The sequence below is a fragment of the Melanerpes formicivorus genome, unplaced genomic scaffold, assembly GCF_026170545.1.
Source record: "Melanerpes formicivorus ecotype bairdi unplaced genomic scaffold, bMelFor1.0.p_v2 SCAF_409, whole genome shotgun sequence".
Taxonomy (NCBI): Eukaryota; Metazoa; Chordata; class Aves; order Piciformes; family Picidae; genus Melanerpes; species Melanerpes formicivorus.
Window position 1 is genome coordinate 45776 of NW_027142761.1, and position 21150 is coordinate 66925.

Consider the following 21150-nt stretch of genomic DNA (forward strand, 5'->3'; position numbering starts at 1 on the left):
CCAGGCTGGATGAGGCTCTGTCCAGCCTGATGTAGTGTGGGGTGTCCCTGCCCATGACAGGGGGGTTGGAACTAGATGATCCTTGTGGTCCCTCCCAACCCTGAATGAAACTATGAAACTATGAAACTAGGTCAATAAGTCAGTAAAGATCTCCTTGTTTCTTAGTGCTTGGCTTTTTTGTCATTAATTTTTGTTTGGTTGGATGGTTTTGTTGCTTTTTTTTTACTAGAGTCTCAGAGGATCCTTTTCTTTCTACCTTCTACCTGGTGATGCAGAAGAACTTATTTGCCATATGCTAGACTGCTGGTGAATGTGTCTGGTCTGTCATTAGAAATGATACAGACCAGATGTCACCTTTTCATTCAAATCAAGCCTAAACTTGATAACTCATTTTGTGCTATGCAGGAGATTAGTATTGGCTTTGTCAGCCACAGAATACTGTAATTGCTTTTGAAGTACACTAATATAGAAATTTGCTTTCAAAGTACACTAATATAGAATTTGTCATGACTGTACTAAGTGTGAGCTAAGTGTGTACTAAGAGTGAGCTGATATTAACAAACAGAACAGAACAGAACAGAACAGAATAGAATAGAATAGAATAGAATAGAATAGAATAGAATAGAATAGAATAGAATAGAATAGAATAGAATAGAATAGAATAGAATAGGAGTAACCAGGCTGGAAAAGACCTTTGAGATCATCAAGTCCAACCTATCATCCAACACCATCTAATCAACTAAACAACGGCAACAAGCATCCCATCCAGTCTCTTCCTAAACACCTCCAGTGATGGCGACTCCACCACCTCCCTGGGCAGCACATTCCAATGGGCAATCACTCTTTCTTGGAAGAATTTCTTCCTAACATGCAGCCTAAACTTCCCTGGTGCAGCTTGAGACTGTGTCCTCTTGTTCTGGTGCTGATTGCCTGGGAGAAGAAACCAACCTCCAACTGGCTACAACCTCCATTCATGGAGTTGTAGAGAGCAAGAAGGTCTCCCCTGAGCCTCCTCTTCTCCAGGCTAAGCAACCCCAGCACCCTCAGCCTCTTCCCATAGGGCTTGTGCTCCAAAACCCTCACCAGCTTTGTTGCCCTTCTCTGGACACCTTCCAGCAACTCAAGAGGGGATAGGATGTGGCACTTGGTGCCATGGTCTAGTCATGAGGTCTGTGGTGACAGGTTGGACTCCATGATCTTTGAGGTCTCTTCCAACCTTAGTGATACTGTGATACTGTGATACTGTAACGTCTTTGCTAAAGTGAGGGGCCCAGAACTGGACACAGGACTCAAGGTGTGGCCTAACCAGTGCTGAGTACAGGGGCAGAATGAATTCCCTGCTCCTGCTGGCCACACCACTTATGATGCAGGCCAGGATGCCATTGGCCTTCTTGGCCCCCTGGGCACACTGGAGGCTCATGTTCAGCCTACCATCAACCAGTACCCCCCGGTCCCTTTCTGCCTGGCTGCTCTCCAGCCACTCTGACCCCATCCTGTAGCACTGCATGGGGTTGTTGTGGCCAATGTGTAGAACCCTGCACTTAGATGTGTTCATTCTCATGCCCTTGCACTCTGTCTATCTGTCCAGCCTGTCAAGTTCTGTCAACCATCTTGAAAAATTATCTGATATTAAAATTACAGAAACAAAGTGAAGAACACTTAGGCCAGTGAATAGAAGACCTTGCAAATGAACTACTTCAAACACACCTCTGTGCATCCAGCACTTGTTTGGCTAATGTATCCTTCACAGAATGAGAAGAGGGTTTTCAGGAGTCAAGATTAATTGCATTATGGTGCTTTTGACATCCCTATTTTTCTGATCCATTTGCCAGAGAGATGCTTTTAACTTTTTCATTACGAAGCTTTTACTCTTACAACTTTCGCCTGCTGCGTTTAGGCAACTAGCAATAATCTGACAATGTTTGTCTCATTGAAACCATCTCTTTTTATACTCTTCTCATTGTATTTGAGCACATCTATTTTATGGATGTGTTAAGATATGGATGACTAATATGAAAGCTACTTTGTGCTCCTTTTGAAAAGTATGATCAGGTTGCTTCATTTTCTAAAGTTGGATTTATGTGTAGGCTCCTTGTGACAACACAGATGTTTCATGTGATGGGAAGGTGGTTGTTTTGCAAGGGAAAAGATCATTGTCATTTTGCACCCTTTCTGCCAGGGAATAGCAGCAAACCAAGGGCTGGCTTTATGCAAGCATTGCCTGCCCAACATCTATGCTGAAATCATTGTAGGCTGGGATACTTCATGCTTGATGAGAACTTGTAAAGCCCTTTCAAGTGGTCTTTAACACAATTATTGCTCCAGCAATATTTGCCTAAATCCCCCAGGGTCTTAGAGTTCCCAAACAGAGAGGGACCTGGGGGTGCTGATTGACAGCTGCCTAAATATGAGCCAGCAGTGTGCCCAGGTGGCCAAGAGGGCCAATGGCATCCTGGCCTGCATCAAGAATAGTGTGGCCAGCAGGAGCAGGGAAGTCATTGTGCCCTGTGCTCTGCATTGGTTAGGCCACACCTTGAGTACTGTGTCCAGTTCTGGGCCCCTCAGTTTAAGAAGGATATTGAGACAATTGAACATGTCCAGAGAAGGGCAACAAGGCTGGGGAAAGGCCTTGAGCACAGCCCTATGAGGAGAGGCTGAGGGAGCTGGGATTGTTTAGCCTGGAGAAGAGGAGGCTCAGGGGTGACTTCATTGCTCTCTACAAGTATCTGAAGGGTGGTTGTAGCCAGAAAGGGTCTCTTCTGCCAGGCAACCAGCACCAGAACAAGAGGATACAGTCTCAAGCTGTGCCAGGGGAAGTTTAGGCTCAAGGTGAGGAGGAAGCTTTACACAGAGAGAGTGATTGCCCATTGGAATGTGCTGCCCGGGGAGGTGGTGGAGTCACCATCCCTGGAGGTGCTCAAGAGGGGACAGGGTGTGACACTTGGTGCCATGGTTTAGTCATGTGGTCTGTTGTGACAGGTTGGACTTCATGATTTTTGAGGTCTCTTCCGACCTTAGTGATACTGTGATACTGTCTACAGAGATTCATTTACTGTCTGTATTCAGGTTCTTCTGTCTAGGTGGGGCCAGGACCATGAGGGTGAGAAGTGGCCATACCTCTTTCTGCTCCCTGCCTTTTCCATTCTAGACATTTATTTGTAGCCCTTCCATCATTCATTTTTTCCTTATTTCCTTCAACTTAAGGCATATGAAGTATGATAAATTCAAGCAGCTGTGACCATCCACAGATCAGCACCTCTCCTACTTTACCACAGTAGGCATGAGGAATAACTACCTCATGAATTCAACTCCATGAGGCCTGTAAAATAGAAGGAATTTAACTCTCTGCTAAGGACCATCTTGACAAAGAGCCTTGTCATTGTTAAACCATCACAAACCTGTTCAGCCTTCAGAAGCTCTTAGATACTGATAGATCAGGTCCCCTTAGGTTCCCCACATCACCACCCCAGCCCTGGTTTAGCATGTTAAAGGACAGCAATAGCATTTCATTAGCACAGTGCAGATCTCTCTACTGGCTGAATCATAGTCTGTGCAGTTTCAGCCAGGATCTAACAGCTACAGCAGACCAAGGTACATTCTGACACAGAATGTGCTATCTGAAGCAGATCTGGGCTGCAGCAATAACCCCTTTGTTAAAGTGTGGCAAGAAATTACACCACGTCTTTTGTCCCTAATTAAAACTATCAGAGTGGCATCATAACTTGGCTTTTGATTCTTGTCATCTGAGGGAGGAGGAGAGAGAACTCTGAGGCACAATGATAAAACCAATTCAGCCACCCACTCAGCGAATCACAGAAGATTTTTGACTTTAAATTTCGTCTGAGCTCCACAGGGAGACAGTTCCTCAATGCCCAGAGCTACCTGACATTTTAATAATATCTGATCATTCTGTGCAGCCTTTCATCCCAAAGCATTTTCCCTCAGTATTTATACTGCACACGTACACAGGAGTCATCCCATCATTTCTAGTGAGGAATAACATCCAGCCTTATACATATGCAGCTGTGTGCTTAACCCACACAGTGTAAAAGTCAGATTGGCTTGTCAGAGCACCCAGGCTCCCCCGCAACCACCTGAAGGATGACAGGCCACCTCTGCTTCAGCTGCAATCCTGCTACTGCAGTCCTGGGGGTTGTACACTACGTTTAGGCTCCCTCCAACCTGCTCAAGTCCTTCAAGGAATAGACAACAAAAAGTGGCAGAAGAGAGGAAGGAACTTCAGTACCCCCAAGAGATACTACTCACAGACTCATAGAATACTTTGGGTTGGCAGGGACCTTAAAGATCATAGAATCAATAAGGTTGGAAAAGACCTCAGAGATCGTCAAGTCCAACCTATCACCCAACACATTCATGAATAACTAAACCATGGCTTCAAGTGCCACATGCAATGCCCTGTCGAACACCTCCAGAGATGGTGACTCCACCACCTCCCTGGGCAGCACATTTCAATGGCCAATCACTCCTTCTATGAAGAATTTCTTCCCAACAGAAGAATTTTCTCCTCACCTCGAGCCTAAACTTCCCCTGGCACAGCTTGAGACTGTGTCCTCTTGTTCTTGTGGTGCTGGCTACCTTGGAGAAGAGACTAACCCCCACCTGGCTACAACCTCCCTTCAGGTAGCTGTAGACAGCAATACGGTCTCCCCTGATCCTCCTCTTCTCTCCAGGCTAAATAACCCCAGCTTCCTCAGCCTCTCCTCATAGGGCTTGTGTTCCAAACCCCTCCCCAGCTTCGCACTAAGTGGCTCATCCAGTCTCTTTTTAAATGCCTCCAGTGATGGTGACTCCACCACCTCCCTGGGCAGCCCAAAGAATAGCATGTAACGTAACCTAACGTAACGTAACGTAACAGAACAGAACAGAATAAAATAGAATAGAATAGAAGAGAATAGACCAGGTTGGAAGAGACCTTTGAGATCATTAAGTCCAACCTATCATCCAACACCATCTAATCAACTAAACCATGGGACCAAGCACCCCATCCAGTCTCTTCCTAAACACCTCCAGTGATGGTGACTCCACCACCTCCGTGGACAGCACATTCCAGGACGTGAACAGCAGGTACCCTTGGATGCCTCCTTTAAATATTTGCATGTGAAGTACAAGAACTGAACTCTGATGTATATGATGGAATTAAAGACTTTTCAAAAACCTGAAGGGTGTCAACTTTTAAAACTTTTGCCCAGATTGTTGTAAAAATGAGCCTCATTTAAGAGCTATCTTTACTTGACTTCGATCAAGATCATCAGTAATTAACCACACTCTGTGAAAAGAGAAGACTAAGCTATTGTTAGGAGTAACATCACTTCTAGTGCAGCATAAAATGAGCAATCTAGTAAAATGAGCATAATACATACTGCTCCTTGGAGTCAAGGATCATCTGGTAAATGATTGAAAAGTAGATAGAGAGGAGAAAAATTAAAGGAAGAATCAACATCAGTGTAAGATTCCTGGTTGAAATTGAAAAATACTTTGTGAAGAGCTTCAAGCATTCCAGTGAAAAAAATCATCTCTTCTTAATACTATTGATTTTGTGTCTGGAGCAAAACCCACATAATATTGTGTTGAAGTTGCTGAAGATGCTTACTGGAGGAAGACAGATGGATGAGGTCAAAGTCATTACTTTGCTCAAACTATGAAACTCAAACAGAAGGAAAAGGTGGTAAAAAACCTTGTGGTGAATTAGTTTCACTCTCTGAAATATATTCACTTTATTATGCCTTGGTGATAATGAAAGAGGTATAGGGGATAGGATAGGATAGGATAGGGTAGAATTAACCAGGTTGGAAAAGACCTTCCAGATCATGGAGTCCAACCTATCACCCGACACCATCTAATCAGCTCAACCATGGCACCAAGCACCCCACCCAGTCTCTTCCTAAACACCTCCAGTGATGGTGACTCCACCACCACCCTGGACAGCACATTCCAATGGCCAATCACTCTTTCTGGGAAGAACTTCTTCCCAACATCCAGCCTAAACCTCCCCTGGTGCAGCTTGAGGCTGTGTCCTCTTGTTCTGGTGCTGGTTGCCTGGGAGAAGAGACCAACCCCCACCTGGCTACAACCTCCCTTCAGGTAGCTGTACACAGCAAGAAAATCTCCTCTGAGCCTCCTCTTCTCCAGGCTAAGAAACCCCAGCTCCCTCAGCCTCTCCTCACAGGGCTGTGCTCCAAACCCCTCCCCTGCTTTGTTGCCTATCTCTGGACACCTTCCTTCAACTCAACATCTTTCCTAAACTGTGGGGCCCAGAACTGGACACAGGACTCAAGGTGTGGCCTAACCAGTGCTGAGTTGAGTAGAGGGGCAGGAGATCTTTGATCAAAACACAGTATTGACCTACTCCACAGAAATCCACTGGACTTGCAGAAAGAGTGGGAGAATAAATTGCCTCTACAGAGTTAAGCCACAACACATGTGATTAGCTTTTCCAGTTTGCAAAATGTTCTCTACTCAAGCACACCTCCCAAGCAAGGTTTTTTTTTCATGTTGGGACTAATCAGGTCTCAGGAGTCTGAGAACCTCCTGGAAGAGGATTATATCTGAAATTTTAATTGGCCATTGGCCATTATTTTCTCTTTAGTTAAGACAGAGATGGGAATTAGATATCACTGTGTGCAGCAATGAGGAGGAAATTAAAGGGGGGTTGGGGGGGAAGGGAGGAGGGGAGTAGATTAGAAGCAATAAGCAACCTTTTTCTTAACCACAGAGTTGAGTGCTCAGTGACAGAACCTCTAGCAGTCCTGGGTGTCGAAGTCTCTGTTAACACCAGGCCAGTATTGCAGGCTCTGTGTACTGCTGAGCCTGACATTTGGCCTTTGCTGATGCAGAGTATTGCTGGGAAATGTCAACAGCCATAACAAATATTACTGCATGTACCTGGCAAGTCACTCATGAAACACCCTTATGACTGTTTGCAGAGCCTTGTCTTTCTGGAAATAACAGATGTACTGGCAACACACTAAAATTTCAGGTTTCCCAACCCCAGTGTGAACTGCTGTGACAGGGAGGGTAACATTGCAATTGCTCCAGCCTCTTAGTTAACTCTGCTCAATTCTCCGGGGAGAAACAAAACAAAACAAAACAAAACAAAACAAAACAAAACAAAACAAAACACCCCCCCAAAAAAAACCCAAACACCAGGAAAAAAGAAAACCACAGCTCTGAATATTGGTCCATTTTGGTCCATTTATAGGTTGGGCACATTTCAGAAGAGAAGGGCAACAAAGGTGGGGAGGGGTTTGGAGCACAAGCCCTATGAGGAGAGGCTGAGGGAGCTGGGGTTGCTTAGCCTGGAGAAGAGGAGGCTCAAGGGAGTCCTTCTTGCTGTCTACAACTCCCTGAAAGGAGGTTGTAGCCAGATGAGGGTTGCTTTCTTCTCCCAGGCAACCACTTACAGAACAAGGGGACACAGTCTCAAGCTATGCCACAGAAGGTGGAGGCTGGATGTTGGGAAGAAATTCTTCCCAGAAAGAGTGACTGGCCATTGGAATGTGCTGCCCAGGGAGGTGGTGGAGTCACTATCACTGGAAGTGTTTAGGAGTAGACTGGATGGGATGCTTGGTGCCATGGTTTAGTTGTTCAGATGGTGTTGGATGATAGGCTGGACTCAATGATCTCAAAGGTCTTTTCCAACTTGGTTAATTCCATTCCATTCCATTCCATTCCATTCCATTCCATTCCATTCCATTCCATTCCATTCCATTCCATTCCATTCCATTCCAATTCTACTCTATTCTATTTTATTCTACTCTACTCTATTCTATTCTGTTCCAGTCTAGTCTAGTCTATTCCTTGCTTTCTTTTTCCAATGCTGTCCAGATCCTTGTTTCCCATTCAGAATGGTCTCACATAATGGAAATGTAGAAAACACATCACGATAGGTCTAAGTGTATATTTTCATCTATACCTGCTGTACCAAACAAAATATTTCCAGGTTTTACTTCAAGAAACAGTGCAATGTGCTGCACACCAATGCCATCAGCAGAAAGCCTGAGAACAGCAGAAATCACTCTTGTTAAGATTATGGTATGGGCTTTCTTGATTGTACTCAGTGTGCCTACAGTTTCTGCTGTCCTTTCTGGAAGCCTTATTTTCCACAGAGTAATCTAAATATGCCACAGTGTGAAGATTAGATTGTGTGTTCAGTATACAGACATATGTTGTCTTTCTTCTTTTCCATCACTACCAACTGTGGCTCAGCATGTAAAGGTATTTCATTTGCTGAATTCAACTTGTCAACTGTAACAAGTATGTTCTAATCCCATTATAGGAATCACACTTCACTAATAATCACTTAGGAGCGAGCAAGCCTTTGCCTCTTTGATCATCCCAGATTTGCACAATGGCCAAGGGCAAGAACCACAAAGTCTGCTGAGAAGAGATGTGGACAGACAACCTGCAAGGCACAACGCCTGAGCAGCACATATTTGATGTAAAGTACAATTGTTTAAAAGGTACCTCAACCACCATTTTACAATGTTCATTACTGTAGCAAATGTTTTAACATCATTTCTGTTCCCTCCATTTCCATTCGTGCTGCTCCAGTTTCACAGTGCTGTAACTGTTGAATATACAGCTGCAGCTGTGATTCAATAACTTTAGCTCTCTGGTCTTCCTCTTCATCATTGAATTAGGTATTGACCTGATTTTCTTAGGAGTCTAATATTGCTATGAGGTCAGCCACCAACAGAATGAGGGGACACAGTCTCAAGCTGCACCAGGGGAGCTTTAAGCTGGATGTTAGGAAGAAGTTCTTCCCAGAAAGAGTGATTGGCCATTGGAATGTGCTGCCCAGGGAGGTGGTGGAGTCACCATCATTGGAGGTGTTTAGGAGGAGACTTGATAGGGTGCTTGGTTGCATGGTTTTGTTGATTAGGTGGTGTTGGATTATAGGTTGGATTATAGGATCTCAAAGGTCTCTTCCAACCTGCTCTATTCTATTCTATTCTATTCTATTCTATTCTATTCTATTCTATTCTGTTCTGTTCTGTTCTGTTCTGCTCTGTTCCATTCCATTCCATTCCATTCCATTCCATTCCATTCCATTCCATTCCATTCCATTCCATTCCATTCCATTCCATTCCATTGTATTCTATTCTGTATTTTGGGTAGATTAACATCTTTATTCTGGTTTGGAAACAGAACCTTTTGAAGGGGTGATGAGAGGCTGTGCAGACAGGCTGCAACTAGAGATTTATTGGAGCTATCAGACCATATTGAATGTCTCCTGTCCAAATGCTGAGAGCTATGAGGCTCTATCGACTTCACTGTGGAAACGGCTCGCAACGAAGGAGACCGAGGAAAGGATTAAAAAAGGGAGGACATCATTTCCTTATCACACAGCAGTCCAAAAACATTGGAGCTTTCCATTCACGTTTCAAACAAAACTGCTTTCCTGGCTGTGCCATCAGACACCACATTGAGTAAAATAGATGTTTAAAATGAATTAGTTTTCAGGCTGTTGCTTGTTCTCTTGGCTAGGAGGAAGATGTCGTCTATAATCAGTTTTAATTTTCATATGTTTGTGACAAAGCACAAAACTGCATGGTTTGGATGACAAATATAGCAGGAAAGTTTTCCCTCCTCTCTTCCCTTATTCAAATTGCTTGTTTTGACTGCAGCCATTAAGGGAACAACAGAAGCTTGGGGTTTTTTGGTTTGTTGTTTCTTTTTTTGGCAGCAGATTTTAAAAAACACATGACCTTAACAAGTCCTTTAATGGTTTTGGGGCAAAATAATGATTCAATGAATTAATTCAGTCCTCTTGTGGTGAGTTAACTGTTTCCAAATCATGAACCATTTCACTAACAATTGAAATACGGCCAGGCTTGCTCATCTGCAAGGTGGCAGCTACAAAGACAAACGGTGTAACTTTGTAGCTTGAGTAATCCTGGGCAGGACACTAAGGCAAAACATTTCTCATGCAGCCGTTTCCATGGTATCTCTAACACCCACATGCAGCAAGTAGGACACTGGTTGTTAGAGACTCATCCAAATAAATCCTGCAAAGTAAATTGCAGGGAACCCAATTTATCTACCTCAAAATGAAGTTTACTGGGATTTGACCCTGTGGCTTCAGGGGGAAAAAAAAAAGCTCCAAACAAGCAAGCAAGCAAACAAACAAACAAACAACAAAAACAAGCCAGCCACTTCAAACGTAATGTGCAAGTCATTCAGCCATTCTATGAAATTCAAGACATAAATAGTAAATTTGAGAGCATACACATGCATATATACATATATATACATTTAGATATACATATATATACATATATATACGTGTGTGTGCATATATATGTGTGTATATATGTATGTATATATATGTATATGTATATATACATATGAATAGCAAATTTGAGAGCCTACACATGTATATACGTATATAAGTGTGTATATATATATATATATATAAATAGTAAAATTGAGACCATATATGTGCATGCACATATATATAAGAATATATATAAATAGCAAATCTGAGAGCATAAACATTTATCTACATATATATGTATATATACATATATAAACAGTAAATTTGAGACCATATACATGTGCTTGCATATATATAAGTATACATATACATATATGTAAGTATATATACATATAAATACTAAATTTGAGAGCATACACATGTATATACATATAAATATCTAAGTATATATATATACATATATAAATAGTAAATCTGAGACCATAAACATGTATATACATATATAAATAGAAAATTTGGGACCATACACATGTATATACATATATATATGAGTATATACATATAGACATATATAAATGGTAAATCTGAGACTATAAACATGTATATACATATATAAATAGTAAATTTGAGACCATATATGTGTATTTACATATATATAAGTATATATACATATATCTGTCTATATAGACATATATAAATAGCAAATTTGAGACCATACACATGTATATACACATATATGTGTGTGTGTGTATATATATATAGACATATATAAATAGTAAATCTGAGACCATAAACATGTATATACATATATATAAACAGTAAATTTGAGAGCATACACATGTATATACACATATATAAGTGTATATATATACACACATATATAAATAGTGTATCTGAGACCATAAACATGTATATACATATATAAATAGTAACTTTGAGACCATATACATGTATTTACATATATATAAGTATATATATACCTATATATAAGTCTATATACATATATAAATGTGGTGATAAATATATACATATATAAATGTGGTGATCCTCCCCCTCTACTCAGCCCTGGTGAGACCCCACCTGGAGTACTGTGTCCAGTTCTGGAGCCCCTGTTACAAGAGGGATGTGGAGGTGCTGGAACGTGTCCAGAGAAGGGCCAGGAGGATGATCAGAGGGCTGGAGCACCTCTCCTCTGAGGACAGACTGAAGGAGTTGGGGCTGTTTAGTCTGCAGAAGAGAAGGCTCCCAGGTGACCTCATTGTGGCCTTCCAGTATCTGAAGGGGGCCTCCAAGAAGGCTGGGGAGGGACTTCTCAGGATCTCAGGTAGTGATAGGACTAGGGGGAATGGAATGAAGCTGGAGGTGGGGAGATTCAGGCTAGATGTGAGGAGGAGGTTCTTCACCATGAGAGTGGTGAAACCCTGGAATGTGTTGTCCAGGGAGGTGGTCGAGGCCCCGTCCCTGGGGGTGTTTAAGAGCAGGCTGGATGAGGCTCTGTCCAGCCTGATGTAGTGTGGGGTGTCCCTGCCCATGTCAGGGGGGTTGGAACTAGATGATCCTTGTGGTCCCTTCCAACCCTGAATGAAACTATGAAACTATGAAACTATATATAAATATTAAATCTGAGACTATAAACATGTATATACATATATAAATAGTAAATTTGAGACCATACACATGTATTTACATATATATAAGTATATATATACATATATATGTTTATATACACATACATAAATAGTAAATTTGAGACCATACACATGTATATACATATATATGTATGTGTATATATATATACATATATAAATAGTAAATCTGAGACCATAAACATGTATATACATATATAAATAGAAAATCTGGGACCATACACATGTATATACACATATATATAAGTGTATATATATATATAAGCATATATAAATAGTAAATCTGAGCCCATAAACATGCATACACATATATAAATAGTAAATTTGAGGCCATATACATGTATTTACATATATAAGTATATATGCACATATATAAATAGTAGATTTGAGACCATAAGCATGTATATACACATATATATGTATATGTATAGATATGTATAAATAGTAGATTTGAGACCATACACATGCATATACACACATATATATATGTATAGATATATATAAATAGTAAATTGGAAACCATATGCATATATATATAAGTATAGATATACACATACATATAAATAGTAAAATTGAGACCATACATATGTATATCCATATATATAAGTATATATATACACATATATAAATAGTAAAGTTGAGACCATATGCATGTATATCCATATATATAAGCATATATATACACACATATATATATTAATAGCAAAATTGAGACCATACACATGTATATACATATATATATAAGCATATTCATACACATATCTATAAATAGTGAATTTGAGACCAAACACATTTATATACATATATATATGTGTGTTTATATAGATGTATAAAAATCTATACATAGATAGCAGTACCTACATTTGCCTGAGATTCATCATGCCCATTGATTTCTGCTAATTCCTTGGTGCTTTTTAACTGCAGGGAGCGAAGGGAAAACAAGACAACAAACAGAACAGAACAAAAACAAGCACATTACTTGACTGTTGCACACAGTTATCTTTGATTCATTTGAAGGAGCAGTTTATAAAGCTTCCAATGAGAAAAACAGATGGAGCATATAATTCTAATGAGGTTTTGCTCGAACCATTTTGAAACCAACATACTTAAGGCTTTATAGGCTGGCAAAAAAAAAAAAGAAGAAAGGGGGGGGAAAAAAAAAGGAAAAATAGTAAGACTGGGTCATTATTTTTTAAATAATAAGATTAGAAAGTAGTTTCAAGGCATAAAAGTGTGCAGAATTGGCTCTCAAGAATAATAAACGATTTCATTTCCCATTCTTGCTGCTATTAATTTAAACTTTACAATGTTTGCAAGTTGCCACTAGCTAAATAGCATTTTGCTAATGATTACTTTTGAGTGATGCATTTTGAGCTGTTTAAGATGCTGAAACGCTACTGTACATTTCCTTCCTGAGGAAGCATCTAAGTAATTGACATGGCTCCTGGGTATGAAGGAAAAGGAGGTGAAGGGAAGAATTTAACCAGTGGCAGAAGAACAAAGAAGGTACTGCCAACTCCATATACACACTGTGAAACAATTCCCACCCCCCCTTAATTAGCTTTTTTGGGCAAAATTGAAGATTACATTGGGGATTCTAAAAAAAATCACTCTCAGGAGATTTTAAGGAATGTCCTAGGTCATGTCTGGAGCCACAGTGAAGTGTGCAGTTCGTCCTGTGACTGAGCAAATACAGAAAGGAGGAGACACCACGGCCTTCCGGAGCCTATAGGATGTGGAGGTTTGTACATCTAGATAAACCACTCAACCATTTACTCTCTAGGCAAATCTCCAAAGAGTCATGCTCTCATTCTAACTTATTTCAAAGTGAGTGTCTGCACTGGGGGAAGATGGAGAACGATAAATAGATCTTTCCTCTGTATTCCTTGTTTTTTTGCCAAAGAAACTAGGGTTGATGATGTAATAATGACTCTGAATGACAGCAGACCTAAAATCCAAGTGAAATGGAACAGTATTATATTTTGATTAGGTGTCTGACTCAGAGGTGGTCTACCACCCTAGGTCACCTAGCTTGTCTTCACCATCTTCTCTCAAGTTACCAGCACCAGAACAAGAGGATATAGACTCAAGCTGTGCCAGGGGAAGTTTAGGCTCGAGGTGAGGAGAAAGTTCTTCACTGAGAGAGTTGTTAGCCATTGGAATGTACTGCCCAGGGAGGTGGTGGAGTCCCTGTCCCTGGAGGTGTTCAAGAGGGGATTGGACATGACACTTGGTGCCATGGTCTAGTCATGAGGTCTGTGGTGACAGGTTGGACTTGGTGACATTTGAGGTCTCTTCCAACCTTGGTGATACTGTGATCTTTTTACCCATGTAGCAATAACAACTAAATTGTGTGTGATTCAGTTCTCAGCTTCTCACAGTTTCCAAACTGAGGCCACGGTCTCTGCCTACCTTGTTATGCAGGGTTGCAAACTGCACCAGTTCAGGAACAAGAACAAGCCACTAAACAAGTCCTGACAGAGAGGGAAAGGGGCAGCAATCCCTGATAAAGCAGTTCAAAGAGCAGCTGGGGACAGCAAAACTATCAGGTCTGCTGGTTCAGTTCACTGATGCTCATCTCTCAGTACCCTCACAAAAACTTGCAGTTTGTACTGACAGCAGGGTGATGCATTTCTAATGAATGCTACATGTTTTCCCTTTACTGAAAAACCAACCACCCTGTGAAACCACCTCACTGTGAGGATGGCTGGCAAGAATGAGTTGAGATGGCTACTTTCACCCAAGCACCACATTTAGGCATTTCTGCCCCAAGGTGTAGCCAAAAGAGGTGTTTAATGATTCTGTCAGTTCTTCATTATAGAAATTCACCTCATGTAAGCAGTTCTGTTGAGTTCAGCTGAATTACTCATCTGAACATGAAGGCAGGAGAGCTTGAGTGTGTAAAAATTGCTGTGCACGCTAATGCCCTGTCCTGAGGAGCCCTGCTCATGACCTACCTTTTCCCTTTCCTTTTCTGGGTGGATAAAGTGCTGAGCCCCTCTTGCTGACTCCTTGGGCAATGCTCTCCATGTGTTCTGCTGGTGACATACCACTCCCCCAGCATCCACATGTGTGTTTGACTGGAAAGTGGGCTCAGCCTCTAGTCTACATTGGTCTGGTAGGCTTTCCTCCCTCCATGGTACCCCACCATCGTCACCCTGGCACTGCTTAATCTAACTGAGACAGGATGCTTAAACCTTCCATCTCTTGCCAAGGCTCAGGCAAGAAGGTGATAGCATTCGCATCAACAGTAGGATCACTGCAGCAAGAGGTAGAAGTGAACTGGTGGAGACAGTGATGAAAAACTTGTGGGTTGAAAATGTGCAGCTGCATTTCCACAGGCTAAAGGGGTAAAGTGTCCTTTTTTCCAATATTGTTTATTTTTCCAAATTAAACTTAAAATTGTATTCTTCTCTCAAATCCTAAGTAGTGGAACGTTGGAATAGGAACCTCAGAAAAACATACAATATTGGAAAAACAGGACTTGCCTTACCCCCTAGGCCGGCTCCATCGCAGGTCGGTGGCAAGTGTGATGTTACCAGCAGAGAATATGCTGAAGTAACACACTGAACTAGTGCCAAGTAACAACCAAGGGCCTACCTGAAAGGAGAGGAAAAGTGCTGAGGAGTTAGAAGTCCCTGGTAAGTCTAATGATATGGTGAGGTAGGTCTGACTCAGACCAGTGGGTGTAAATCGCTCTGACAACGAGAGAGATGCATCAGATCTGATCCAGAAGCCTTTGACACCATCCCCCATAGCAAACTGCTGGCTAAGCTGTCAGCTCGTGGCTTGGACCACTACACTCTGTGATGGGTTAGGAACTGGCTGGAGGCTGAGCCCAGAGAGTGGTGGTGAATGGTGTCACATCCAGCTGGCAGCCAGTCACCAGTGGTGTCCTCCAGGGATCAGTGCTGGGCCACATCCTCTTTAACATCTTCATTGATGATCTGGATGAGGGGATTGAGTCAGTCATCAGCAAATTTGCAGATGACACCAAGTTGGGGGCAGATGTTGGTAAATTAGAGGATTGAAGGGCTTTGCAGAGGGACCTTGACCGACTGGACAGATGGGCAGAGTCCAATGGGATGGCATTCAACAAATCCAAGTGCTGGGTGCTGCACTTTGGCCACAACAACCCCATACAGAGCTACAGGCTGGGGTCGGAGTGGCTGGAGAGTTGCCAGGCACAGAGGGACCTGGGGATGCTGATTGACAGCTGCCTAAACATGAGCCAGCAGTGTGTCCAGGTGGCCAAGAAGGCCAATGGCATCCTGGCCTGCATTAGGAATAGTGTGGCCAGCAGGAGCAGGGAAGTCATTGTGCCCCTGGACTCTGCATTGTTTAGGCTGCACTTTGAGTCCTGTGTCCAGTTCTGGGCCCCTCAGTTTAAGAAGGACATTGAGACACTTGAATGTGTCCAGAGAAGGCCAATGAGGCTGGGGAGAGGCCTTGAGCACAGCCCTATGAGGAGAGGCTGAGGGAGCTGGGATTGTTTAGCCTGGAGAAGAGGAGGCTGAGGGGTGACCTCCTTGTCAGGTAGATGTAGCCAAGAAGGGGTTGGTCTCTTCTCCCAGGCAACCAGCACCAGAACAAGGGGACACAGTTTCAAGCTGCACCAGGGGAAGTTTAGGCTGGAGATGAGGAGAAAGTTCTTCACTGAGAGAGTCATTCATCATTGGAATGGGCTGCCCAGGGAGGTGGTGGAGTCACCATCTCTGGAGGTGTTCAAAAGGAGATTGGACGTGGCACTTGGTGCCATGGTCTAGTCATGGGGTCTGTGTTGATAGGTTGGACTTGATGATCCTCGAGGTTCTTTCCTACCTAAGTTATGCTGTGTGATACTGTGATACTGTGATGAGGTCTGTGGTGACAGGTTGGACTCTATGATCCTCGAGGACTCTTCCAACCTTGGAGATACTGTGATACTGTGATATGCTTAGACACAGGTAGTGAGGCAAGGCAGGATTCCTCTGCCAGATTGAGATGGAAGGGCAGATGTTAGCAAACATATCAAAATGCCAAGCCATAAAATTGAGGTGGGAACCTGGTGTTATTAATTTTTAAAGAAACCTTCACATTTACTTGACTCTGCTAGATGATTTTCAATACCCATTGTGGATAAAACACAGAGATCAGCTGTAGTTCTTGTGAAGCAAAGCTGTGAACCTTGGCAAGTGGAGGTCATTACTACGAGGACTTCTGTTCTGGAACATTTTGGAACTGATTCAGGGTTGTTAGAAAAGCACTCTGGCTGCATAGCACTCCTCAGGATTTCTGGCTACTTAACAGTCTTGGCCTTAGGCTTGTTTCATAGCTAATTCTCAAGAGAAATGCAGATCCATCCTGCCTTTCTTCCAGCTACTGTTCTGTCTGTCTGCCTAGCATGAGTGCACATTTGATTTGCAATTAGTAGGAGTCTGCAGAGATTCAAAAGTCTGCCCTGGTGGTCCCTGCTGGGGCCTAGCATTGTAAGGTTTTCCTATATGTTTTTGCAGCATCTAATTGCTGCCAAGATGTGAAATAACTTCATGTAATTTTAGGGTTTTCTTCTTCTCAAAGTATGTTATTAAGCTATACCTTGAATGCCATGTTAAAATGGAAATGAGATGCAATTAACTCAGGAGATGAGTGGATTCTGTGTTTCTAAAGATTTGGCCATTACCAAATCCATTCTTCCTCATTGCATTTAGTGAAATACAGTCTTGCATCAGCTCTCACTTAGAAGGTTGTCTCTGTAACCATAAGTGCTAAGAATATAGTATCATAGAATCAGTCAGCGTTGGAAGGGACCACAAGGATCATCCAGTTCCAACCTCCCTGCCATGGGCAGGGACACCCCACACCAGATCAGCCTGGCCACAGCCTCATCCAGCCTGCTCTTAAACACCTCCAGGGATGGGGCCTCAACCACCTCCCTGGACAACCCATTCCATGGCTTCATCACTCTCATGGGGAAGAACTTCCTCCTCACCTCCAGCCTGAATCTCCCCACCTCCAGCTTCATTCCATTTCCCTTAGTCCTATCACTTCCTGAGATCCTGAGAAGTCCCTCCCCAGCCTTCTTGTAGGCCCCCTTCAGCTACTGGAAGGCCACAATTAGGTCACCTGGGAGACTTCTCCAGACTGAACAGCCCCAACTCCTTCCATCTGTCCTCATAGGAGGACATGCATCTGAACATAAAAGGTTTAATTTCCCCCCCCCCAGAATTGAAATTATTAGTTTATAGAGTATATTTGTCACTAGATATGTCCAAAGATACCTAAATGTGGAGCTGTGTCAAAGCTTTCATAATGATCATTCAAAAAAACAACCAACCCTGAAATAACCATAATTTACTTTTCCCAATGTGTCCATGAAATGTATAAACCTGTCTGCAGACACATCCAGGCATGTATGCAGAAAAACCTTGAACATAAGCAGTACTGGCATTTTGAATCTCTGCCATCAAAGCAGTTCAGATCCCCCAGTCTTTAAAATGCAAATACCCAACCAAGCCACCAAATATTTTAGCCAAAGTTTATAGAAAAAAAGCATTCAAACAAGGGCTTGAAAGCAGAAACTGTGCAGCACAGGTGGGGAGCTGCGATTCCAGCGTGTCCAAGCCACATGGCCTGTACAGACAACGTGTATGTGCGCATGCCGTGCTTGCACACAAGGCAGTGCTTCATCTCCAGAGCTGCAGACTTAGCACCAGCTTTTCTTTTTGCTGTGTAACTGTTCATCTTGTGATGCTTCCAAAACAATACTGCCAAATCCACTTCTCAGTGTCACAGGCACCTTAGTACCAAAGAAGGTGCAGTGATCAGCTATTAGAATAGAATAGAATAGAATAGAATAGAATAGAATAGAATAGAATAGAATAGAATAGAATAGAATAGAATAAACCAGGTTGGAAGAGACCTTCAAGATCATCGCGTCCAACCTATCACCCAACACCACCTAATCAACTAACCCATGTAACCAAGCACCCTGTCAAGTCTCCTCCTGAACACCTCCAGTGATGGCGACTCCACCACCTCCCCGGGCAGCCCATTCCAATGGGCAATCACTCTCTCTCTGTAAAACTTCCTCCTGACCTCCAGCCTGAACTTCCCCTGGTGCAGCCTGAGACTGTGTCCTCTTGTTCTGGTGCTGGCTGCCTGGGAGAAGAGACCAACCTCTGCCTGTTTACAACCACCCTTCAGGTAGTTGTAGAGAGCAATAAGGTCACCCCTGAGTCTCCTCCTCTCCAGGCTAAGCAGCCCCAGCTCCCTCAGTCTCTCCTCATAGGGCTTGTGCTCCAAGCCCCTCACTAACTTCATTGCCCTTCTCTGGACTCACTCCAGCAAGTCAACCTCCTTCCTAAACTGAGGGGCCCAGAACTGGACACAGGACTCAAGGTGTGGCCTAACCAGTGCAGCATACAGGGGCAGAATGACCTCCCTGCTCCTGCTGGCCACACTGTTCTTAATGCAGGCCAGGATGCCATTGGCCCTCCTGGCTGCCTGGGCACACTGCAGGCTCATGTTCAGTCGGCTGTCAACGAGTACCCCCAGGTCCCTTTCTGCCTGGCCGCTCTCCAGCCACTCTGACCCCAGCCTGTAGCACTGCATGGGGTTGTTGTGGCCAATGTGCAGAACCCGTTTGCTTCTCACCGCCTAAGTAATAGCTAATTAATCACTACCTTTTTAAATGCCATCATGATTATGGTTTTTATATGCTCATATCTGCATGAATAACACAGGAGATGCCAAGCTTTTTTTTTTCCCCTTCTTCTTCTTCTTTTTTTTTCCCTCAACATTAGTCTTTAAAAATAGGAGCTGCTCTGTTTCAGATATATTTAACTCTCCCAACATTTTATTTTTATAATTCAGAGTAAAACCACATCCCTGTCACTCAAGACATGAAACATGGGAGAGTATATAACAAGGGGCTCTTTTTAGTGTGTTTTCTCAAACTCTGTGGTAGCCTCAGCTGCATTCACAAATGCTAATCAGAGCAGACACACAGGCCACATAAGGTTACGTCTTGCTCACAGCATATTCTGTGGTCAGACTCTTAATGGATTTTGGAGGTGAAGCCATCAGTCTTCCATCCCCTTAACATGCCTAAGCCAGCGTTATTCTCCCACCAGAAGCACTCACCTGTTCCTGCAAGACTTTAAGCATTGCTTGTGTATGTGTTTGCTCCTCCTTGGCTTGTTCCAGTTCAGACTTTTTGTTGTTTAATTCTTCCTGCACGCTCAGTAATTGCTGCACAAACAAAAGGAGTTTCTGGTTAGCGTCCTCTGAATCCGAAGCAGTTCCAAATCCTCGGCTTGATAAATCCTCCTGTAAAACAATGCCTCGCAGCCTGCTCCTACATTTAATATTGTTGCATAATCTGCAGGGTCTAAATGGACCAGAGGTAAATTATTTTCATCTGCATCTCCTTCTGCAGCAGTGCTCCACAAGTAATGCATCTGTTAATGTGTGTTAAGCTATTTGTTGCATGAAAGTAGAAACTCCTGGCACAGTATATCACCCACAGAGCGCCTGTCACGTTCATCTGCACCCAAATCTTATTTGTAGAAGTAGATGTGGTGGGTTTAATAATACTAGGGTAAACACCAGGGTACATAAATAATTTAAAAGCACAGCCCTTTAATATAATTAGTCATTGGCCCACAGCCATTTTCATTCTGTGCAAAGCAATATTCTGGAAAGCTTTCACACTGACTTGCCAAGAAGACAAAAGCTTTCTTTCCTCCCCCCACCCAGCCTTGTGCTGTGATATTTTATTAGATCATGAAGACTGATGCCCTACAATCAATATATCAGCTAGGAAGACTGCTGACCTGAACTGTCAAAACAAAAAGCTATAACCAAACCCTGGGATTATGAAGAGGATTCTGGGATGTGAGGGCATCTTTAAAAGCCTACATCCCCGAGTCTTGGCTAGCGTTAGGTTCTGCATAGATTTACTGGGACTGTCAAGAGTGGATCAGTGGATCTAATTAATTCTGAAATAATTATCTATTTTTGTATTCATGTGATGAATGTTAAGTACTACTGAAGAGCTACAGGACACCAATAGAAGATTAAAAAGGAGCTTATGATGCTTCCAGGGGAGGTTTAGGTTGGATGTTAGGAAGAAGTTCTTCATTGAAAGAGAGGTTGGCCATTGGAATGTGCTGCCCAGGGAGGTGGTGGAGTCACCATCACTGGAGGTGTTCAGGAAGAGACTGGATGGGGTGCTTGGTGCCATGGTTTAGTTGATTAGTTGGATGACAGGTTGGAGTTGATGAT

At 42.7% G+C, this 21150-nt stretch overlaps 1 protein-coding gene across 1 annotated transcript in view; it reads right to left on the reverse strand.

The window, feature by feature from the left end:
* Window positions 1–21150, reverse strand: part of LOC137459767 (ecto-NOX disulfide-thiol exchanger 1) — a gene marked incomplete at its 5' end in the record, with an annotated part of 128085 nt that overhangs the window by 17696 nt on the left and 89239 nt on the right. Inside the window, 2 exons of the mRNA XM_068170523.1 lie at window positions 12745–12801; window positions 20008–20115. Coding sequence (XP_068026624.1) covers window positions 12745–12801; window positions 20008–20115 — 165 coding nt within the window. The remainder of the gene's footprint in view (window positions 1–12744; window positions 12802–20007; window positions 20116–21150) is intronic.